General features: G+C 44.3%; 1 protein-coding gene across 1 annotated transcript in view; it reads right to left on the bottom strand.

Moving 5' to 3' along the window:
- Nucleotides 1–23388, bottom strand: part of ablim2 (actin binding LIM protein family, member 2) — a 150580-nt gene that overhangs the window by 115445 nt on the left and 11747 nt on the right. The window contains exon 2 of the mRNA XM_072913157.1: nt 21578–21840. Coding sequence (XP_072769258.1) covers nt 21578–21590 — 13 coding nt within the window. The 5' untranslated portion in view covers nt 21591–21840. The remainder of the gene's footprint in view (nt 1–21577; nt 21841–23388) is intronic.

The following is a 23388-nucleotide window of genomic DNA, read 5'->3' as shown; positions in this document are numbered from 1 at the left end:
ATATATACATATATGTACATGTGTATATATATACATATATGTGCATGTGCATGTATATATATATATATATATATATATACACATATATGTACATGTGTGTATATATATACATATATGTACTGTACATGTGTATATATATATATATATATATATATATATGTATGTACATGTGTGTATATATATACATATATGTACTGTACATGTGTATATATATATATATATATATATATATATATATATATATTTTTTTTTTATATATATATATATATATATATATATATATATATATATATATATATATATATATATATATATATATATATATATATATATATATATATATATATATGCAGCTCAAAGACACCAGGGCGTGTTCCCGCTAGTTGTTTTTAACAGGCTGGTGATAACAAAAGTGAGCTTTGGCATCAAGATAGATGTGAAAGAAATGCACAGCATATGAACTTGGAGAGAATAAAAACAATTCAGTAAAAAAACAAAAAACATATATATGTATACATATATATATATATACAGTACAGGCCAAAAGTTTGGACACACCTTCTCATTCAATGCGTTTTCTTTATTTTCATGACTATTTACATTGTAGATTGTCACTGAAGGCATCAAAACTATGAATGAACACATGTTGAGTTATGTACTTAACAAAAAAAGGTGAAATAACTGAAATGTTTTATATTCTAGTTTCTTCAATATAGCCACCCTTTGCTCTGATTACTGCTGTGCACACTCTTGGCATTCTCTCGATGAGCTTCTAGAGGTAGTCACCTGAAATGGTTTTCACCTCACAGGGAGTTTTGATGCCTTCAGTGACAATCTACAATGTAAATAGTCATGCATCCATCCATCCATCCATCTTCTTCCGCTTATCCGAGGTCGGGTCGCGGGGGCAGCAGCCTAAGCAGGGAAGCCCAGACTTCCCTCTCCCCAGCCACTTCGTCCAGCTCCTCCCGGGGGATCCCGAGGCGTTCCCAGGCCAGCCGGGAGACATAGTCTTCCCAACGTGTCCTGGGTCTTCCTCGTGGCCTCCTACCGGTCGGACATGCCCTAAACACCTCCTTAGGGAGGCGCTCGGGTGGCATCCTGACCAGATGCCCGAACCACCTCATCTGGCTCCTCTCGATGCGGAGGAGCAGCGGCTTTACTTTGAGCTCCCCCCGGATGACAGAGCTTCTCACCCTATCTCTAAGGGAGAGCCCCGCCACCCGGCGGAGGAAACTCATTTCGGCCGCTTGTACCCGTGATCTTGTCCTTTCGGTCATAACCCAAAGCTCATGACCATAGGTGAGGATGGGAACGTAGATCGACCGGTAAATTGAGAGCTTTGCCTTCCGGCTCAGCTCCTTCTTCACCACAACGGATCGATACAGCGTCCGCATTACTGAAGACGCCGCACCGATCCGCCTGTCGATCTCACGATCCACTCTTCCCTCACTCGTGAACAAGACTCCGAGGTACTTGAACTCCTCCACTTGGGGCAAGATCTCCTCCCCAACCCGGAGATGGCACTCCACCCTTTTCCGGGCGAGAACCATGGACTCGGACTTGGAGGTGCTGATTCTCATCCCAGTCGCTTCACACTCAGCTGCGAACCGATCCAGTGAGAGCTGAAGATCCTGGCCAGATGAAGCCATCAGGACCAAATCATCTGCAAAAAGCAGAGACCTAATCCTGCAGCCACCAAACCGGATCCCCTCAACGCCTTGACTGCGCCTAGAAATTCTGTCCATAAAAGTTATGAACAGAATCGGTGACAAAGGGCAGCCTTGGCGGAGTCCAACCCTCACCGGAAACGTGTCCGACTTACTGCCGGCAATGCGAACCAAGCTCTGACACTGATCATACAGGGAGCGGACCGCCACAATCAGACAGTCTGAAACCCCATACTCTCTGAGCACTCCCCACAGGACTTCCCGAGGGACACGGTCGAATGCCTTCTCCAAGTCCACAAAGCACATGTAGACTGGTTGGGCAAACTCCCATGCACCCTCAAGGACCCTGCCGAGAGTATAGAGCTGGTCCACAGTTCCACGACCAGGACGAAAACCACACTGTTCCTCCTGAATCCGAGGTTCGACTATCCGGCGTAGCCTCCTCTCCAGTACACCTGAATAGACCTTACCGGGAAGGCTGAGGAGTGTGATCCCACGATAGTTAGAACACACCCTCCGATTCCCCTTTTTAAAGAGAGGAACCACCACCCCGGTCTGCCAATCCAGAGGTACTGCCCCCGATGTCCACGCGATGCTGCAGAGTCTTGTCAACCAAGACAGCCCTACAGCATCCAGAGCCTTAAGGAACTCCGGGCGGATCTCATCCACCCCCGGGGCCTTGCCACCGAGGAGCTTTTTAACTACCTCAGCAACCTCAGCCCCAGAAATAGGAGAGCCCACCACAGATTCCTCAGGCACTGCTTCCTCATAGGAAGACGTGTTGGTGGGATTGAGGAGGTCTTCGAAGTATTCCCTCCACCGATCCACAACTTCCGCAGTCGAGGTCAGCAGAACACCATCCGCACCATACACGGTGTTGGTAGTGCACTGCTTCCCCTTCCTGAGGCGGTGGATGGTGGTCCAGAATCGCTTCGAAGCCGTCCGGCAGTCGTTTTCCATGGCTTCCCCGAACTCCTCCCATGTCCGAGTTTTTGCCTCCGCGACCGCTGAAGCCGCACACCGCTTGGCCTGTCGGTACCTGTCCGCTGCCTCAGGAGTCCCATGAGCCAAAAGAACCCGATAGGACTCCTTCTTCAGCTTGACGGCATCCCTCACCGCCGGTGTCCACCAACGGGTTCTAGGATTACCGCCACGACAGGCACCAACTACCTTGCGGCCACAGCTCCAATCAGCCGCCTCGACAATAGAGGTGCGGAACATGGTCCACTCGGACTCAATGTCCAGCACCTCCCTCGTGACATGTTCAAAGTTCTTCCGGAGGTGGGAATTGAAACTCTCTCTGACAGGAGACTCTGCCAGACGTTCCCAGCAAACCCTCACAATGCGTTTGGGCCTGCCAGGTCTGTCCGGCATCCTCCCCCACCATCGCAGCCAACTCACCACCAGGTGGTGATCGGTAGAAAGCTCCGCCCCTCTCTTCACCCGAGTGTCCAAAACATGAGGCCGCAAATCCGATGACACAACTACAAAGTCGATCATAGAACTGCGGCCTAGGGTGTCCTGGTGCCAAGTGCACATATGGACACCCTTATGCTTGAACATGGTGTTCGTTATGGACAATCCGTGACGGGCACAAAAGTCCAATAACAAAACACCACTTGGGTTCAGATCCGGGCGGCCATTCTTCCCAATCACGCCTCTCCAGGTTTCACTGTCGTTGCCAATATGAATAGTCATGCAAACGCATAGAAATGAGGTGTATCCAAACTTTTGGCCTGTAATATATATATATATATATATATATATATATATATACTGTCCATTAAATAATTACAATGCAAAATTTAAATGTAGTTTCATCATTTATTTTATGCCATTTGTATATTGTTTCTTTATTTATTAAAGTATAGCATTTTTGAGACATGTTTAGCAGTATACTTGATAACTCCAGTGGTCTGGATTTATCACAAATAACCTAAATAGTTTTTTGTTGTTGTTTTTTGTTACATTTTAGTCTCGTTTCTAACGGTTTTCTGCTATGACGGTTGGTGTAAAAGACTGCGGTACCTCAATTTACCAATATTTTGAGATACGAGCTGTCTCCTGGTTTGTTGTTGTGCTTTAAGGGTCGAGCATTAATTTGAGTTAGGAGAATGTTGCATACCCCTGCTATGAAGAAAAAGAAGGAGAGGTAGAAAACTGGAAAAAGTTACAAGCCTCCACTCCACCAGCTGGTGCAGCAAATGTCACAACGCACCCCGCAAGATCTGCCCCAAAATCTGATTTTAGGCTGACCGGGTTTTTCAGCGACTGAAAAGGTCTGTTTGTAAACATACATACAAATGCCTAGAGGGCGTCAACTTTCCAGCTTTGTATCCCATTATGTCTTCTAGGACGTATTTACGCAACTACGTATCTACGGAACATGTGCACACGCAGGCCGGTAAAAATCTTTACTACATAAACTTATAGACCGTTTTAAAACAAATGTGTTCTGTTAAACCACTAATGGTAACACTAATGGTGTTCTTGTTATATGTTTTGCTTTAAAAAATGTAAGTTGCAAACAGCCCCTTTAAGTATTGTTTAACCACTGCACCCCTTTTGATTAATGCTAATCAAATCTCTTGGTTTTTGTCGAGGTGGACGCGTCCGACATACATGTTGAAAAGCTCTATGGAGATGATGATTTCATTTTCCAGCATGATCCAGCAGTGCCAAAACCACCAGTAACTGGTGTACTGACCATGGCATTACTGTCCTCGATTGGCCTGCCAACTCCCCTGACTTGAACCCCATAGAGAATGTGTGGGGTATTGTGAAGAAGAAGCTGAAAGACACCAGACCCAATAATGCAAATGAGCTAAAGGCCGCTATTGAAGCATCCTGGGCATCCATAACACCTCAGCAATGCCACATGCTGATTGCCTCCATGCCACGCCGCATTGGTGCAGTAATCCATGCAAAAGGATTCCCAACCAAGTACTGAGTGCATTAATTGACATTTTCAAATGTTTGATTTTGTTTTGCTGTTATAAATCTTTATTTTTTACTTGGAGTGAGGAAATATTCAAATTTTTTTAGATGGAATTTTTGAGTTTTCTTAAGCTGTATGCCATAATCAGCAATATTAAAATAATAAAAGGCTTGCAATATTTCAGTTGATGTGTAATGAATCTAGAATGTATGACATTTCCATGTTTTTAGTTGTATTACAGAAAATAAAGGACTTTATCACAATATTCAAATGTTCTGAGACAGTCCTGTACAGTATGTGTCGGGGCCGTGCTTGTACAACGCTCCAGTTCTGATCAGAAGCTGCTTCCCTGTGCATTTTTCTACGGACATCTTTCACCTGCTGAGAAAAACTATGACGTTGGTAATCAGGAGCTCCTTGCTGTCATACTGGTTCTTCAGGAATAGAGGCACTGGCTGGAGGGCACCACACAGTCTTTTGCCATCGACACAGATCATCAGAATCTCGCTCCACCCAATGCCTTAATCCCTACCAGGCACCATGGGCTCTCTTCTTCACATGGTAACATTTTTGCATCATCTTTTGTCCTGGGTTGCTAAATGTGAGGGCGACGCCTTATCCAGGATGTACTGTACTGGAGGACTCACCCCTCGCCCCGAGACCATCCTTCCACAGTCCTGGGTCCTAGGAGCTGTGCAAAAGGAGATTGAGAAGCGTGTTGCTGAGGCCGCCAAGGACTTGCCACCTAATGCTGGTTGCCCTCGTGCTCGCCTGTTTGTGCCAGCATTGCTTGGAGGCTACCCTACGCTGCGTCTGTCACCAAGACCCCACATCTTGGTCGATCTTCACTCCCCTGGGTGGAGAACGCCCTCAACATCCCTGTATGCGCTTCCACTTGACTTTCTCCGTTTTATGTGGTCTATGGCTTCCAACCCCCAGTGTTCCCATATTAGGAAGCCAGTTCTCAGCGGTTTACTCAGTGGCTACCCACCTGCGCCGCACTCACCGTGTCTGGCGCAACACCAAAGTCCATTCGAGGTGAAGCTTCCAGCCTCACTTAAGACTTATCTCGTTCTTCATGTTTCACATCTCAAGCCAACTGCATCCAGCTCCCTTGGGCCCCCTACAGTGCCTCCCCCGGGCTCGGCAGGTGGAGGGTCATCCAGCCGTCACTGTCAAAACCATTCTAGATGCCAGGAGAAGGGGCAGGGGTGTCCAGTTTCTGATCGACTGGAAGGGTTACGGTCCCAAGCAACGTTTGTAGATATCATGTTCCTTCATTCTCGATAAACCGTTAACCTCTGCCTTTTATTGTAGATTTCCCGACGTGCCAGGAGGTCCGCCAGATGGCGTCCGTTGATTGAGAGGGGAGGCATACTGTCACGCCTCACTGTGACACAATCGGTATTTAGTCTCTTCTTTTAGTCCCTCTTGTTTTGTTTGCTGCATCCATTCTTTTTTTGTGAACACAATACTACAATGAACACAAATGGCCTATTTATTACAAATATTGTTGATGCATTTGTCTAAAACAGACATGGGCAAATTAAGGCCTGGGGATTAAGCTTTTCAATCTGGCCCGCCGGACATTCCCAAATAATTTTTTTAGATCTTTAAGATCCAAACTGTAGCTGTCATTAAGATGTGCAGTGATGTTTTCAAATTACCGGAAGTCTTGAACTATACAAAGTATTCAAATGGTTGGAATCTGCGCTTTTGCATGATATACTAGTTACTATGGTAATCTAATTAGTTCCTATGGTAATCTAAGTCACAGCAGCTCAGACGAGGCACCAATCACTGTGGGTGGGGAGCATTTCCAGAGAGTGTTTGCGGAGCGGCTAGCCTGAAATGCGGGTGTCAGGGACAGACACGGAAGGAGATTTTTACAACAAAGTTCTGCAAGAAAAGTGATTGTAAAATGTGTCTATCGAGAGGGGGTGTGACGTTCATATGTTGTCAATATTCTGTGTTTTATCGTTTATAGTTAATAGTGTAAATCCCACATTCTTTATCTTCATGTAAATTCTGGGTGTCTCATTTAATAAAAAAAATTTTAATTACATTCCGTTTTTTAAGGCGGTCTGTCATAACGTTTTTAGCATTCAATCAGACATTATTGTGAGGTTTTGTATTAGTGTTCCTAAAAATAGATATACCGGACCCCAGACACATTTTTCTCTCTAAATTTGGCCCCCTGAGTCAAAATAATTGCCCAGGCCTGGTCTGCAACTACTAGTGAGCAATTATTCCTTGCCAAAACAATACATCCACCTCACAGCTGTGGCGTATCAAGATGTTGATGAGACATGATTATTGCGCAGGTGGTACCTAAGGTTTTCCATGTTAGAAAGACACTCTAAAATGTGCTATTTTACTGTCGGTATCTGGGGTGATTTTCCTCATAATAATCATATTGATAATAATAGAAGCATTTAAGTCCCATCTTAAAACTCATTTGTATACTCTAGCCTTTAAATAGACCCCCCTTTTAGACCAGTTGATCTGCCGTTTCTTTTCCTTTCTCCTCTGCTCCCCCCTCTCCCTTGTGGAGGGGAAGACACACAGGTCTGATGGCCATGGATGAAGTGCTGGCTGTCCAGAGTCGGGACCCGGGGTGGACTGCTCGCCTGTGCATCGGTTGGGGACATCTCTGCACTGCTGACCCGTCTCCGTTCGGGATGGTTTCTTGCTGGCCCCACTATGGACTGGACTCTTACTATTATGTTGGATCCACTATGGACTGGACTCTCACAATATTATGTCAGACCCACTCGACATCCATTGCATTCGGTCTCCCCTGGGGGGGGGGGGGGGGGGGGGGGGGGGTTTACCAACGACAACACCATGGAGCCGGGGGCCCCGCGGGCTTTGGCAGTTCCAGAAAAAAAAAACATTTTGGGTAAAAGCGGGGAGTAGAAATGACTCTCCATGTCATTTAAGAATTGTACATTTAGGGTAAAAGCAGGGAGTAGAAATGACTCTCTTGTCATTTAAGAATGGTGGGATTTTTTCCAAAGTGTCATCATTTTAGGGTACCAGCACTCTGGAGAAAATGCGGCGTGGTGCTTGGGAACAAGCATTGTCTAGGTGCGTGGCCCTTTAAGAAGCCAGACCTGCCTTGGTTCTCCACCTGGGTCAGGAATTCAAAATTAGTCCCTCTCCTAGCTGGAAGTCACCAAAAAAAAAGGACGTACATTTGCCCAAGTATAAATTTAGGGTAAAAGCAGGGAGTAGAAATGACTCTCTTGTCATTTAAGAATGGTGGGATTTTTTCAAAGTGTCATCATTTTAGGGTACCAGCACTCTGTGGAGAAACTGCGGCGTGGTGCTTGGGAACAAGCATTGTCTAGGTGCGTGGCCCTTTAACCAGGCCGACCTGCCTTGGTTCTCCACCTGGGTCAGGAATTCAAAATTAGTCCCTCTCCTAGCTGGAAGTCACCAAAAAAAAAGGACGTACATTTGCCCAAGTATAAATTTAGGGTAAAAGCAGGGAGTAGAAATGACTCTCTTGTCATTTAAGAATGGTGGGATATTTTCAAAGTGTCACCATTTTAGGGTACCAGCACTCTGTGGAGAAACTGCGGCGTGGTGCTTGGGAACAAGCATTGTCTAGGTGCGTGGCCCTTTAAGAAGCCAGACCTGCCTTGGTTCTCCACCTGGGTCAGGAATTCAAAATTAGTCCCTCTCCTAGCTGGAAGTCACCAAAAAAAAAGGACGTACATTTGCCCAAGTATAGATTTAGGGTAAAAGCAGGGAGTAGAAATGACTCTCTTGTCATTTAAGAATGGTGGGATTTTTTCAAAGTGTCATCATTTTAGGGTACCAGCACTCTGTGGAGAAACTGCGGCGTGGTGCTTGGGAACAAGCATTGTCTAGGTGCGTGGCCCTTTAACCAGGCCGACCTGCCTTGGTTCTCCACCTGGGTCAGGAATTCAAAATTAGTCCCTCTCCTAGCTGGAAGTCACCAAAAAAAAAGGACGTACATTTGCCCAAGTATAAATTTAGGGTAAAAGCAGGGAGTAGAAATGACTCTCTTGTCATTTAAGAATGGTGGGATATTTTCAAAGTGTCACCATTTTAGGGTACCAGCACTCTGTGGAGAAACTGCGGCGTGGTGCTTGGGAACAAGCATTGTCTAGGTGCATGGCCCTTTAAGAAGCCCGACCTGCCTTTGTTCTCCACCTGGGTCAGGAATTCAAAATTAGTCCCTCTCCTAGCTGGAAGTCACCAAAAAAAAAGGACGTACATTTGCCCAAGTATAAATTTAGGGTAAAAGCAGGGAGTAGAAATGACTCTCTTGTCATTTAAGAATGGTGGGATTGTCTAGGTACCTGTCCTTTTAAGAAGGCCGACCTGCCTTGGTTCTCCACCTGGGTCAGGAACTCAAAATTAGTCCCTCTCCGAGCTGGAAGTCACCAAAAAAAGGTGTAAATTTGCCTAAGTGTCTAGGTGCGTGGCCCTTTAAGAAGCCCGACCTGCCTTGGATCTCCACTCGGAGGTCACAATCAAAATTAGTCCCTCTCCTAGCTGGAAGTCACTAAAAAAAGTCGGGATTTTTTTCCAAGTGTCACATTTTAGGGTACCAGCACTCTGTGGAGAAAATGTGGCGTGGTGCTCGGGAACAAGCATTGTCTAGGTGCGTGGCCCTTTAACCAGGCCGACCTGCCTTGGTTCTCCACCTGGGTCAGGAATTCAAAATTAGTCCCTCTCCTAGTTGGAAGTCACACACAGAGGGCTGTAAATTTGCCCAAGTGTAAATTTAGGGTAAAAGCAGGGAGTAGAAATGACTCTCTTGTTATTTAAGAATGGTGGGATTTTTTCAAAGTGTCATCATTTTATGGTACCAGCACTCTGTGGAGAAACTGCGGCGTGGTGCTTGGGAACAAGCATTGTCTAGGTGCGTGGCCCTTTAAGAAGCCAGACCTGCCTTGGTTCTCCACCTGGGTCAGGAATTCAAAATTAGTCCCTCTCCTAGCTGGAAGTCACCAAAAAAAAAGGACGTAAATTTGCCCAAGTATAAATTTAGGGTAAAAGCAGGGAGTAAAAATTACTCTCTTGTCATTTAAAGGGGAACATTATCCCAATTTCAGAAGGGTTAAAACCATTAAAAATCAGTTCCCAGTGGCTTATTTTATTTTTCGAAGTTTTTTTTTAAAATTTTACCCATCATGCAATATCCCTAAAAAAAGCTTCAAAGTGCCTGATGATACACCCGTCCATTTTTCTGTGATGTCACACAGTGATGCCAATACAAACAAACAGCAAGGTATAGCGACATTAGCTCGGATTCAGACTCGGATTTCAGCGGCTTAACACTGTTTGATAAGATAATTACTAACAACTATGAACTAGGTTTACAGCATATGAAATACATTTGGCAACAACATGCACTTTGAGAGTGCAGACAGCCCATTTCAGGCGCGCTAAGAACATATATTTTTCCACGATTTCAGCACTCAGGTTAACCATACCAAAATAGACACAAAATACTGCATTACACAAGACTACCCGAATGTACTCGAACGATTGAAAAAAATAAATGTTTTTAAGCTAAATTATTGGTAAACACAGTTTATGTATAATAATTTACGTAAAACCGCGAGTAATGAATAAAGTTTTCACCAATTAATATATTCTGTAGACATACCCTCATCCGCTCTCTTTTCCTGAAAGCTGATCTGTCCAGTTTTGGAGTTGATGTCAGCATCTGCTTTGAGTGTCGCAGGATATCCACACATTCTTGCCATCTCTGTCGTAGCATAGCTTTCGTCGGTAAAGTGTGCGGAACAAACGACTGACCATTTCGTCGGCTTTCCCCACACCCTCGTATTTTGAACAAATTTCGTCCAATTTCTTGCCACTTTCGCATCTTTGGGCCACTGGTGCAACTTGAGTCCGTCCCTGTTCGTGTTGTTACACCCTCCGACAACACACCGACGAAAGTGAGAAAATGGCGGATTGCTTCCCGATGTGACGTCACGTTGTAACTTCATCGCTCCGAGAGCGAATAATAGAAAGGCGTTTAATCAGCCAAAATTCACCCATTGAGAGTTCGGAAATCGGTTAAAAAAAATATATGGTCTTTTTTCTGCAACATCAAGGTATATATTGACGCTTACATAGGTCTGGTGATAATGTTCCCCTTTAAGAATGGTGGGATTTTTTTCAAAGTGTCACCATTTTAGGGTACCAGCACTCTGTGGAGAAAATGCGGCATGGTGCTTGGGAACAAGCATTGTCTAGGTGTGTGGCCCTTTAAGAAGCCCGACCTGCCTTGGTTCTCCACCTGGGTCAGGAACTCAAAATTAGTCCCTCTCCTAGCTGGAAGTCACCAACAAAAAGCGTAAATTTGCCTAAGTGTCTAGGTGCGTGGCCCTTTAAGAAGCCCGACCTGCCTTGGATCTCCACTCGGAGGTCACAATCAAAATTAGTCCCTCTCCTAGCTGGAAGTCACTAAAAAAAGTCGGGATTTTTTTTCCAAGTGTCACATTTTAGGGTACCAGCACTCTGTGGAGAAAATGCGGCGTGGTGCTTGGGAACAAGCATTTCATTCCCGCAAGTGAAACCCAATAAACGGGCCAAGTGATGTCTTAGGGGCCCTATTTTAGTCATTAGGGGCCATATTTTCAGACAGTTTGGCATATTTCGGTGACGCCGAGGAGTCCTTCAGGTGGTCCTCTCCAAGGTTTCTCATAGTCATTCACATCGACGTCCCACTGGGGTGAGTTTTTCCTTGCCCTTATGTGGGCTCTGTACCGAGGATGTCGTTGTGGCTTGTGCAGCCCTTTGAGACACTTGTGATTTAGGGCTCAATAAATAAACATTGATAGTGTGTGCCAATTAATTTTTTCCTCAGCATTTTCCATATTTGAGTTCAACTCAGGAAAAATAGGATCAAAAACAAAAGTGTTTAATTTTGTTTTTGTTGCGTGTGCTTCAAGATATCATCGGCGGTCACTCGAACGAGTATGACGATCCTCCTGGTAGGGGTGTATCCCTTTATGGAGAATGCCTGTGCGTGACTTTGTTTAACGTGGGGAGACTGGTGCACAGACAGTCACCACACGATCCTTGACAGAATCGGGTCAGGGTCCAGTGGCATGGAGTCCAAGACGACTGGGGACCCTTTTCTGCTGCAGCCTTCTTCCGCCATCGCAGCCATTGTGGTAGTTCTTAAATCTACCGTCTTCCGCCTGCTCCGCCGTTGAGGTGTTCACCGTATCCCTGGCTTCGGGGCAGTCAGGTACTAGGCCTTTGCCAAGGGCCACCTGGGGTAACAGTACTAAAGGGGTTAACCTCCTAGTGCCCCAAGACCCCATAGAGGAGCCTCCACTGCCGGATGAACTTTAAAGGGGAACATTATCACAATTTCAGAAGGGTTAAAACCATTAAAAATCAGTTCCCAGTGGCTTATTATATTTTTCGAAGTTTTTTTCAAAATTTTACCCATCACGCAATATCCCTAAAAAAAGCTTCAAAGTGCCTGATTTTAACCATCGTTATAAACACCCGTCCATTTTCCTGTGACGTCACATAGTGAATACAAACAAACATGGCGGAAAGAACAGCAAGATATAGCGACATTAGCTCGGATTCAGACTCGGATTTCGGCGGCTTAAGCGATTCAACAGATTACGCATGTATTGAAACGGATGGTTGTAGTGTGGAGGCAGGTAGCGAAAACGAAATTGAATAAGAAACTGAAGCTATTGAGCCATATCGTTTTGAACCGTATGCAAGCGAAACCGACGAAAACGACATGACAGCCAGCGACACGGGAGAAAGCGAGGACAAATTCGGCGATCGCCTTCTAACCAACGATTGGTATGTGTTTGTTTGGCATTAAAGGAAACTAACAACTATGAACTAGGTTTACAGCATATGAAATACATTTGGCAACAACATGCACTTTGAGAGTGCAGACAGCCCAATTTTCATCAATTAATATATTCTGTAGACATACCCTCATGTCAGCAGGCCAGGGAAGCTAGGGTCAATATTCTTCTCTTGATCATCTTCGGTGGCATAAGGGACGGTGTGAGCCAAGACATCCAGGGGGTTTAGCTCGCTCGTCTGCGGGAACAAACTGCCGCCATTGCTTGCCGTGCTACCGAGGTCCTTTGTCCCTGAATTGCTCACACACTCCGGCAGATTCAATGGAGGTCTGGCGGCAGATTTATTTGACTTTATCGTTGGAAATGCATCTGCTTTGAGTGTCGCAGGATATCCACACATTCTTGCCATCTCTGTCGTAGCATAGCTTTCGTCGGTAAAGTGTGCGGAACAAACGTCCAATTTCTTGCCACTTTCGCATCTTTGGGCCACTGGTGCAACTTGAATCCGTCCCTGTTCGTGTTGTTACACCCTGCGACAACACACCGACGAGGCATGATGTCTCCAAGGTACGGAAAACAGTCGAAAAAACGGAAAATAACAGAGCTGATTTGACTCGGAGTTTGAGAAAATGGCGGATTGCTTCCCGATGTTGCGTCACATTGTGACGTCATCGCTCCGAGAGCGAATATTAGAAAGGCGTTTAATTCGCCAAAATTCACCCATTTAGAGTTCGGAAATCGGTTAAAAAAAAAAAAAGGTCTTTTTTCTGCAACATCAAGGTATATATTGACGCTTACATAGGTCTGGTGATAATGTTCCCCTTTAAATAGTCTGGATTGCGAAAACAGGAAAATACCAACAAAACAGGAAAAAACACCAAAATAGGAGCGCAGGAAAAGGACTAAAGCACTACACAGGAAAACAGCAAAAAAGTCCAAATAAGTCACGGTGTGATGTGACAGGTGGTGACAGTACACCTACTTTGAGACTATATTGATGCATGCTTGTTTATGGTTTAAATTCATATCCAACAATTGCGAGAACGACTTTTTATTGTCAATATCGGCTACTGAGTTTAATTTTTTAATGATTTCTGCTTTTGGGGTGCCTCAGGATTTTTTCAATGAAAAAAAACGTGCCTTGGCTCAAAAAAGGTTGAAAAACACTGATTTAGCTCATTCACGTAAGAGACTAAGGGGCTTCACGGTGGCAGAGGGGTTAGTGCATCTGCCTCACAATACGAAGGTCCTGAGTAGTCTTGGGTTCAATCCCGGGCTCGGGATCTTTCTGTGTGGAGTTTGCATGTTCTCCCCGTGACTGCGTGGGTTCCCTCCGGGTACTCCGGCTTCCTCCCACTTCCAAAAGACATGCACCTGGGGATAAGTTGATTGGCAACACTAAATTGGCCCTAGTGTGTGGATGTGAGTGTGAATGTTGTCTGTCTATCTGTGTTGGCCCTGCGATGAGGTGGGGACTTGTCCAGGGTGTACCCCGCCTTCCGCCCGATTGTAGCTGAGATAGGCTCCAGCGCCCCCCGCGACCCCAAAGGGAATAAGCGGTAGAAAATGGATGGATGGACGTAAGAGACTAGACGTATAAGATTTCATGGGATTTAGCGATTAGGAGTGACAGATTGTTTGGTAAACGTATAACATGTTCTGTATCTTATAGTTATTTGAATGACTCTTACCATATTATGTTACGTTAACATACCAGGCACCTTCTCAGTTGGTTATTTATGCCTCATATAACGTACACTTATTCAGCCTGTTGTTCACTATTCTTTATTTATTTTAAATTGCCTTTCAAATGTCTATTCTTGGTGTTGGGTTTTATCAAATAAATTTCCCCAAAAAATGCGACTTATACTCCAGTGCGACTTATATATGTATTTTTCCTTCTTTATTATGCATTTTCGGCAGGTGCAACTTGTACTCCGGAGCGACTTATAGTCCGAAAAATACGGTACCTGGACCACAAGGAATTGTTTAAAATGTAGACTAACATCATCACAGGTCCCCTTTAAAGTGATGTAGGTGCTGTGTAGCCTTTGACCTAGTTTTTATTTACTAATCTCATTTATTAATATTATTTCTTTTTCTATGTTTTATCTTATTTTGCAGTTAAAACCCTGCCTGTATTTGGTATACACGATTTAAATTAAATCCTCAAATCTGAAATTGGAAATGATTTTGTTTATTTTACAAAGTATGTCTTCATTTTTAGTACACACTACTTAATAAGCAAACTGGTCTAACATATGCAGGGACAAGCGGTAGAAAATGGATGGATGGATGCATATACAGTTATTTATTTGGCATTAGCATTTACTTTACGTTTAGACTGCAGTCACATTTAAAAAGATCAGATTTCAGATGGATTCGGATTACCTAGTCCAAATATTAAGTGAAAATATCAGATTTGAAGCAAAAAATATATATATATAATTGTGTCACTTGAGGGCAACAAAAAAATCAGATTTGGTGTGCAGTGTAAACGGAGCCTTAATACTCACCATAAACACACATTCTCACTTTCAGGTAAAGACGGACATTTCATTTTCTACCAACGGGTACCATGCTGAATTGCAGTATCAGGGCTCCATTGATGATGCCTTTTTATTGTTTTCATATACAGAATTAAGTCAATGTACCGTATTTTCCGGACTATAAGGCGCACTTAAAATCTTTTTTTCCCCTCAAAAATCAACAGTGTGCCTTATAACCCGGTGCGCCTAATGTAAGGAATAATTCTGGTTTTGCTTACCGACCTCGAAGCTATTTTATTTGGTACATGGTGTAATGATAAGTGTGACTAGCAGATGGCAGTCAAATATAAGAGACACGTGTAGACTGCAATATGATGGCAGTCACACATAAGAGATACGTGTAGACTGCAATATGATGGCTGTCACACATAAGAGATACGTGTAGACTGCAATATGTTGGCTGTCACACACAACTGCAATATGACTCAAGTAAACAACACCTGAGATTGGTAGGCCGAGTCATACCAAAGACTATGAAAATGGGACCCATTACCTCCCTGCTTGGCACTCAGCATCAAGGGTTGGAATTGGGGGTTAAATCACCAAAATGATTCCCGAGCGCGGCCACCGCTGCTGCTCCCCTCACCTCCCAGTGGGTGGAACAAGGGGATGGGTCAAATGCAGAGGGTAATTTCACCACACCTAGCATGTGTGTGTGACTATCAGTGGTACTTTAACTTTTAACTTTAACCAATATTTTATATAGGAATAATTTTGGTTTTGCTTGCCGACCTCGAAACCATTTTATTTGGTACATGGTGTAATGATAAGTGTGACCAGTAGATGGCAGTCAAACATAAGAGATAAGTGTAGACTGCAATATGGTGGCAGTCACACACAAGAGATATGTGTAGACTGCAATATGAACCAAGTAAACAAAACCAACATTTTATATGTTCCATTGAAAATATAGAACATTACACACGGCGCTCAAAAATCTATCAAAATGTTTTAGTAGGACTTTGGTAAGCTATGAAGCCGCACCGCTTGATGGATTGTACTGTGCTTCAACATACCAGTATTATTATGGTGTGTGTATAAGGTAAGACATGATCTGGCATTTTGTTTCGCAATATTAATGAAAAGCAACTTTTCTTACCTTCTGGTACCTGCTGATCTGTATTTGGGATCTGCATAAATCCTGAAAAATTGCGCGCTTCCACCTTTGTAGTCTGTGCCGACACCATAGTCAATAAGCTTCTTTTTCTCTATCTTCTTGTTATGGGACATTCATCCTCCGCTGTTGCCATTTCTTATATGAAGTAGTTTAAAGTTCTTACTTATATCTGTCAGTAAACTCGCCATGCAAGCGCTAAAACATACCGGTGTAGTGAGTTTACATTATTCACCCAAGGAACTTTAGTTATTAGAGAGATCCGGTCGGACGGTTTTCCACGGGACACATTTCCGGTGTTGTTGTTTACGGATGAGGAGATGCTGCTCCGTTATTGATTGAAGTAAAATTCTGAATGTCATTAAAACAGTTAGCTCCATCTTTTGACACTTCTTCCACTCCCGTCCTTGCACGCTACACCGCTACAACAAAGATGACGGGGAGAAGACGCCGCCGAAGGTGAGCCACGTAAATAAGACCGCCCACAAAATGGCGCATCCGGAAGCGACTGTCAGAAAGCAGCTTGGAGAAAACATAATTAAAACATAATCTAAGCAACATTTTGACCAAAGAACCACCATTACATGTTATGTAGACCACAAGGAAGTGTTTTACATTTAGAAAATCATCCATGCATTCGTTACGTCTCATCTTGATAACTGTAACGTATTATTTACGGGTCTCCCTATGTCTAGCATTAAAAGATTACAGTAGGTACAAAATGCGGCTGCTAGACAAGAAGAAGAAAGTTTGATCATATTACGCCTATACTGGCTCACCTGCACTGGATTCCTGTGCACTTAAGATGTGACTTTAAAGGGGAACATTATCACCAGACCTATGTAAGCGTCAATATATACCTTGATGTTGCAGAAAAAAGACCATATATTTTTTTTAACCGATTTCCGAACTCTAAATGGGTGAATTTTGGCGAATTAAACGCCTTTCTATTATTCGCTCTCGGAGCGATGACGTCACGTTGTGACGTCACATCGGGAAGCAATCCGCCATTTTCTCACTTTCGTCGGTGTGTTGTCGGAGGGTGTAACAACACGAACAGGGACGGATTCAAGTTGCACCAGTGGCCCAAAGATGCGAAAGTGGCAAGAAATTGGACGAAATTTGTTCAAAATACGAGGGTGTGGGGAAAGCCGACGAAATGGTCAGTCGTTTGTTCCGCACACTTTACCGACGAAAGCTATGCTACGACAGAGATGGCAAGAATGTGTGGATATCCTGCGACACTCAAAGCAGATGCTGACATCAACTCCAAAACTGGACAGATCAGCTTTCAGGAAAAGAGAGCGTATGAGGGTATGTCTACAGAATATATATATTCCATCCATCCATCCATCTTCTTCCGCTTATCCGAGGTCGGGTCGCGGGGGCAGCAGTTTAAGCAAGGAAGCCCAGACTTCCCTCTCCCCAGCCACTTCGTCCAGCTCCTCCCGAGGGATCCCAAGGTGTTCCCAGGCCAGCCGGGAGAGATAGTCTTCCCAGCGTGTCCTGGGTCTTCCCCGTGGCCTCCTACCGGTCGGACGTGCCCGAAACACCTTCCTAGGGAGGCGTTCGGGTGGCATCCTGACCAGATGCCCGAACCACCTCATCTGGCTCCTCTCGATGTGGAGGAGCAGCGGCTTTACTTTGAGCTTCCCCCGAATGACAGAGCTTCTCACCCTATCTCTAAGGGAGAGCCCCGCCACTCGGCGGAGGAAACTCATTTCGGCCGCTTGTACCCGTGATCTTGTCCTTTCGGTCATGACCCAAAGCTCATGACCATAGGTGAGGATGGGAACGTAGATCGACCGGTAAATCGAGAGCTTTGCCTTCCGGCTCAGCTCCTTCTTCACCACAACGGATCGATACAGCGTCCGCATTACTGAAGACGCCGCACCGATCCGCCTGTCGATCTCACGATCCACTCTTCCCCCACTCGTGAACAAGACTCCGAGGTACTTGAACTCCTCCACTTGGGGCAAGATCTCCTCCCCAACCCGGAGATGGCACTCCACCCTTTTCCGGGAGAGAACCATGGACTCGGACTTGGAGGTGCTGATTCCCATCCCAGTCGCTTCACACTCGGCTGCGAACCGATCCAGTGAGAGCTGAAGATCTTGGCCGGAGGAAGCCATCAGGACCACATCATCTGCAAATAGCAGTGACCTAATCCTGCAGCCACCAAACCAGATCCACTCAACGCCCTGACTGCGCCGAGAAATTCTGTCCATAAAAGTTATGAACAGAATCGGTGACAAAGGGCAGCCTTGGCGGAGTCCAACCCTCACTGGAAACGTGTCCGACTTACTGCCGGCAATGCGGACCAAGCTCTGACACTGATTATACAGGGAGCGAACTGCCACAATAAGACAGTTCGTTACCCCATACTCTCTGAGCACTCCCCACAGGACTTCCCGGGGTACACGGTCGAATGCCTTCTCCAAGTCCACAAAGCACATGTAGACTGGTTGGGCAAACTCCCATGCACCCTCAAGGACCCTGCCGAGAGTATAGAGCTGGTCCACAGTTCCACGACCAGGACGAAAACCACACTGTTCCTCCTGAATCCGAGGTTCGACTATCCGGCGTAGCCTCCTCTCCAGTACACCTGAATAGACCTTACCGGGAAGGCTGAGGAGTGTGATCCCACGATAGTTGGAACACACCCTCCGGTCCCCCTTCTTAAAGAGAGGAACCACCACCCCGGTCTGCCAATCCAGAGGTACCGCCCCCGATGTCCACGCGATGTTGCAGAGTCTTGTCAACCAAGACAGCCCCACAACATCCAGAGCCTTAAGGAACTCCGGGCGGATCTCATCCACCCCCGGGGCCTTGCCACCGAGGAGCTTTTTAACTACCTCGGCAACCTCAGCCCCAGAAATAGGAGAGCCCACCACAGATTCCCCAGGCCCTGCTTCCTTATAGGAATACAGAATATATTAATTGATGAAAACTTTATTCATTACTCGCAGATTTACGTAAATTATTATACATAAACTGTGTTTACCAATAATTTAGCTTAAAAACATGTATTTTTTTCAATCATTCGAGTACATTCGGGTAGTCTTGTGTAATGTAGTATTTTGTGTCTATTTAGGTATGGTTAACCTGAGAGCTGAAATCGTGGAAAAATATATGTTCTTAGCGCGCCTGAAATGGGCTGTCTGCACTCTCAAAGTGCATGTTGTTGCCAAATGTATTTCATATGCTGTAAACCTAGTTCATAGTTGTTAGTTTCCTTTAATGCCAAACAAACACATACCAATCGTTGGTTAGAAGGCGATCGCCGAATTCGTCCTCGCTTTCTCCCGTGTCGCTGGCTGTCGTGTCGTTTTCGTCGGTTTCGCTTGCATACGGTTCAAACCGATATGGCTCAATAGCTTCGGTTTCTTCTTCAATTTCGTTTTCGCTACCTGCCTCCACACTACAACCATCCGTTTCAATACATGCGTAATCTGTTGAATCGCTTAAACCGCTGAAATCCGAGTCTGAATCCGAGCTAATGTCGCTATAGCTTGCTGTTCTATCCGCCATGTTTGTTTGTGTTGGCATCACTATGTGACGTCACAGGAAAATGGACGGGTGTATATAACGATGGTTAAAATCAGGCACTTTGAAGCTTTTTTTAGGGATATTGCGTTATGGGTAAAATTTTGACAAAAACTTCGAAAAATAAAATAAGCCACTGGGAACTGATTTTTAATGGTTTTAACCCTTCTGAAATTATGATAATGTTCCCCTTTAAGGTTTTACTACTTACGTATAAAATACTACACGGTCTAGCTCCAGCCTATCTTGCGGATTGTATTGTACGATATGTCCCGGCAAGAAATCTGCGTTCAAAGAACTCCGGCTTATTAGTGATTACCAGAGCCCCAAAAAAGTCTGCGGGCTATAGAGCGTTTTCTATTCGGGCTCCAGTACTCTGGAATGCCCTCCCGGTAACAGTTAGAGATGCTACCTCAGTAGAAGCATTTAAGTCCCATCTTAAAACTCATTTGTATACTCTAGCCTTTAAATAGACCCCCTTTTTAGACCAGTTGATCTGCCGTTTCTTTTCTTTTCTCCTCTGCCCCCCTCTCTCTTGTGGAGGGGGGGCCACAGGTCCGGTGGCCATGGATGAAGTGCTGGTTATCCAAAGTCGGAACCCGGGGTGGACCGCTCGCCTGTGTATCGGTTGGGGACCTGGTCTCCTGCTGGCCCCACTATGGACTGGACTCTCACTATTATGTTAGATCCACTATGAACTGGACTCTCACACTATTATGTTAGATCCACTATGGACTGGACTCTCACTATTATGTTAGATCCACTATGGACTGGACTCTCACACTGTTATGTTAGATCCACTATGGACTGGACTCTCACACTGTTATGTTAGATCCACTATGGACTGGACTCTCACTATTATGTAAGATCCACTATGGACTGAACTCTCACTATTATGTTAGATCCACTATGGACTGGACTCTCACTATTATGTTAGATCCACTATGGACTGGACTCTCACAATATTATGTTAGATCCACTATGGACTGGACTCTCACTATTATGTTAGATCCACTATGGACTGGACTCTCACACTGTTATGTTGGATCCACTATGGACTGGACTCTCACTATTATGTTAGATCCACTATGGACTGGACTCTCACTATTATGTTAGATCCACTATGAACTGGACTCTCACAATATTATGCTAGATCCACTCACATCCATTGCACCGGTCGCCCAGGGGTGGGGGTTCCCACATCTGTGGTCCCCTCCAAGGTTTCTCATTGTCCCATTGGGTTGAGTTTTTCCTTGCCCTGATGTGGGATCTGAGCCGAGGATGTCGTTGTGGCTTGTGCAGCCCTTTGAGACACTTGTGATTTAGGGCTATATAAGTAAACATTGAACATTGAAGAAAAAAAGAAGAATAATATGACCCCTTTAATACATCCTATAATCAGGTGTGCCTTATATATGAAATAAGATCGAAAATAGACCATTCATTGGCAGTGCGCCCTATAATCCGTTGCGCCCTATGGACTGGAAAATACGGTACTCAGGATTGATCGATTTAACTCAGATATTCTATTCTAGAACCGAAAACCCTGAGTTTCCAATTTTGCAGCAAGTCAACTCAAAGTTCAGGATTAGACTCAGAGTTTGTTTTTGGTCTACATTGAAGCTTTGGGATGAACACCAGGGGTTAAAAGGGCTATTTTGCCATACTCTTGTAGCAGCTGGCAAAAAAAGTAACTATATGCGATAAAATAAACAAAATAAAACTGTAAATAAATCTATTAAATTGATTTTTAGAGTATTATAATGACAAAATAAAATAAATCAATCTAACTTTAGAAATAATGTCATGTTTTGATTTGGGGGACGGGCCAAAACAGGGTCGATGGTCAGGTTTTTGACAGGGTCAGCCATTTTCCTGGCCTGCAATAATAAGCCTGATGGAACACAAGAGTAGCTTCTTACCAGTGCTGCTCATGCTGTCAGTCTGCAGTCAGTTGTCAGATGATGCTGAAAATAAAGATCTCATGAAGGATGCCAGCAGCTGAGGCCCACATCCTACTGCACCCCCCCACTTTAGAAAGTATGCCGCTCGGCTGGTAGTAATGGGGAGGGCGGTCCTGGGTGGATGTGAGTGATGGATTTCTGGGGATAATAGTACCCCGTCCTGCTGCAGACACACTGCGGCAACGCCTCTCTCTCAGTAACGCAGGCAGCTTGGGCGTGACCTGCTGGGCAAAAACATGTCAAGTCAGAAAGAGGAAGTAGCATTCGTTTCCTGGTTTGACCTCCAAAATAAAGTCAAAACATTTTTCTAATTCTTTAAAAAAGAAAAAATATAAATACGAAAATAAATGTTGTGACTTTTTTTTTTTTTATTGTGCATATGTTATGTGAGGATTTTAAAAGATCCAAAAACTAACAATATATACTAGAGATGTCCGATATTAATCGGCCGATAAATGTTTTAAAATGTAATTATCGGTATCGTTTTTTAAATTTTTGGTATAGTTTTTTTATTTTTTTTATTAAATCAACATAAAAAACACAAGATACACTTACAATTAGTACACCAACCCAAAAAACCTCACTCCCCCATTTACACTCATTCACACAAAAGGGTTGTTTCTTTCTGTTATTAATATTCTGGTTCCTACATTATATATCAATATATATCAATACAGTCTGCAAGGGATACAGTCCGTAAGCACACATGATTGTGCGTGCTGCTGGTCCACTAATAGTACTAACCTTTAACAGTTAATTTTACTCATTTTCATTAATTACTAGTTTCTATGTAACTGTTTTTATATTGTTTTACTTTCTTTTTTATTCAAGAAAATATTTTTTATTTATTTATCTTATTTTATTTCATTATTATTTTTTAAAAAGGACCTTATCTTCACCATACCTGGTTGTCCAAATTAGGCATAATAATGTGTTAATTCCATGACTGTATATATCGGTATCGGTTGATATCGGTATCGGTAATTAAGGGTTTGGTCAATATCGGAATATCGGCAAAAAGCCATTATCAGACATCCCTAATATATACACTTCTTTTTTGTTCTCATTGTTCCCATTGGAATAAGTTTTTTCTTGTCCTGATGTGGGGTCAGGTGTCTTGGTTTGTGCAGTCCTTTGAGGCATTTGTGAGTAAGGGCTGTATAAACAGACTTTGATTGATAGATTTTTTTTAAAATAATAATAGAAATAAAAATAAAACTGATCAAACGTGTATAATTTTTGAAAATAATCTTCAAATTTTAAATGCAAGGAAAAAATAAATAAATGTAATCATTTGTGTTTTTGATACTAATTGTACATACAATTATTATTTTTTTTAATATTAATCAGATTCGGAAATATATATACATAGTTAAATGTTGTTACCCACATACGAAAAACGAGCAGGCACCTGCTGCATATGCCACAACAGAAGAAAAAAAAAGAAAAGAGATGGACACTTTTACGGAGCGGAGAAGGGACGCCTCGCCGGGGTCCGGGGCCGGGGTCCGGGACAGAGGCCCCTTCCCCCGAGAGGGCCCCACCGGGAGCCGTAGCTGAGGCGATCCGCGAGAAGGGCCCGACGCACGTCCAGGGTCACCACCGCGCCCACCGCACCGACACCCCGCCTCGTCCGCCTTCGCCGCGGCCGGCGTCACGCGCAGCAGGTAAGCAGCTTACCTGCCCGCCACCCCCGTGGCCGGGGGCTCATAACAGGGGTCACTCCGCGCGCAGTGCGCTCACGAAAGGGGTGGGGCTCACCCTGGTTG

Source organism: Nerophis lumbriciformis, linkage group LG05 (assembly GCF_033978685.3).
Source record: "Nerophis lumbriciformis linkage group LG05, RoL_Nlum_v2.1, whole genome shotgun sequence".
NCBI lineage: Eukaryota > Metazoa > Chordata > Actinopteri > Syngnathiformes > Syngnathidae > Nerophis > Nerophis lumbriciformis.
This window is presented reverse-complemented; position numbering and strand designations above follow the sequence as displayed.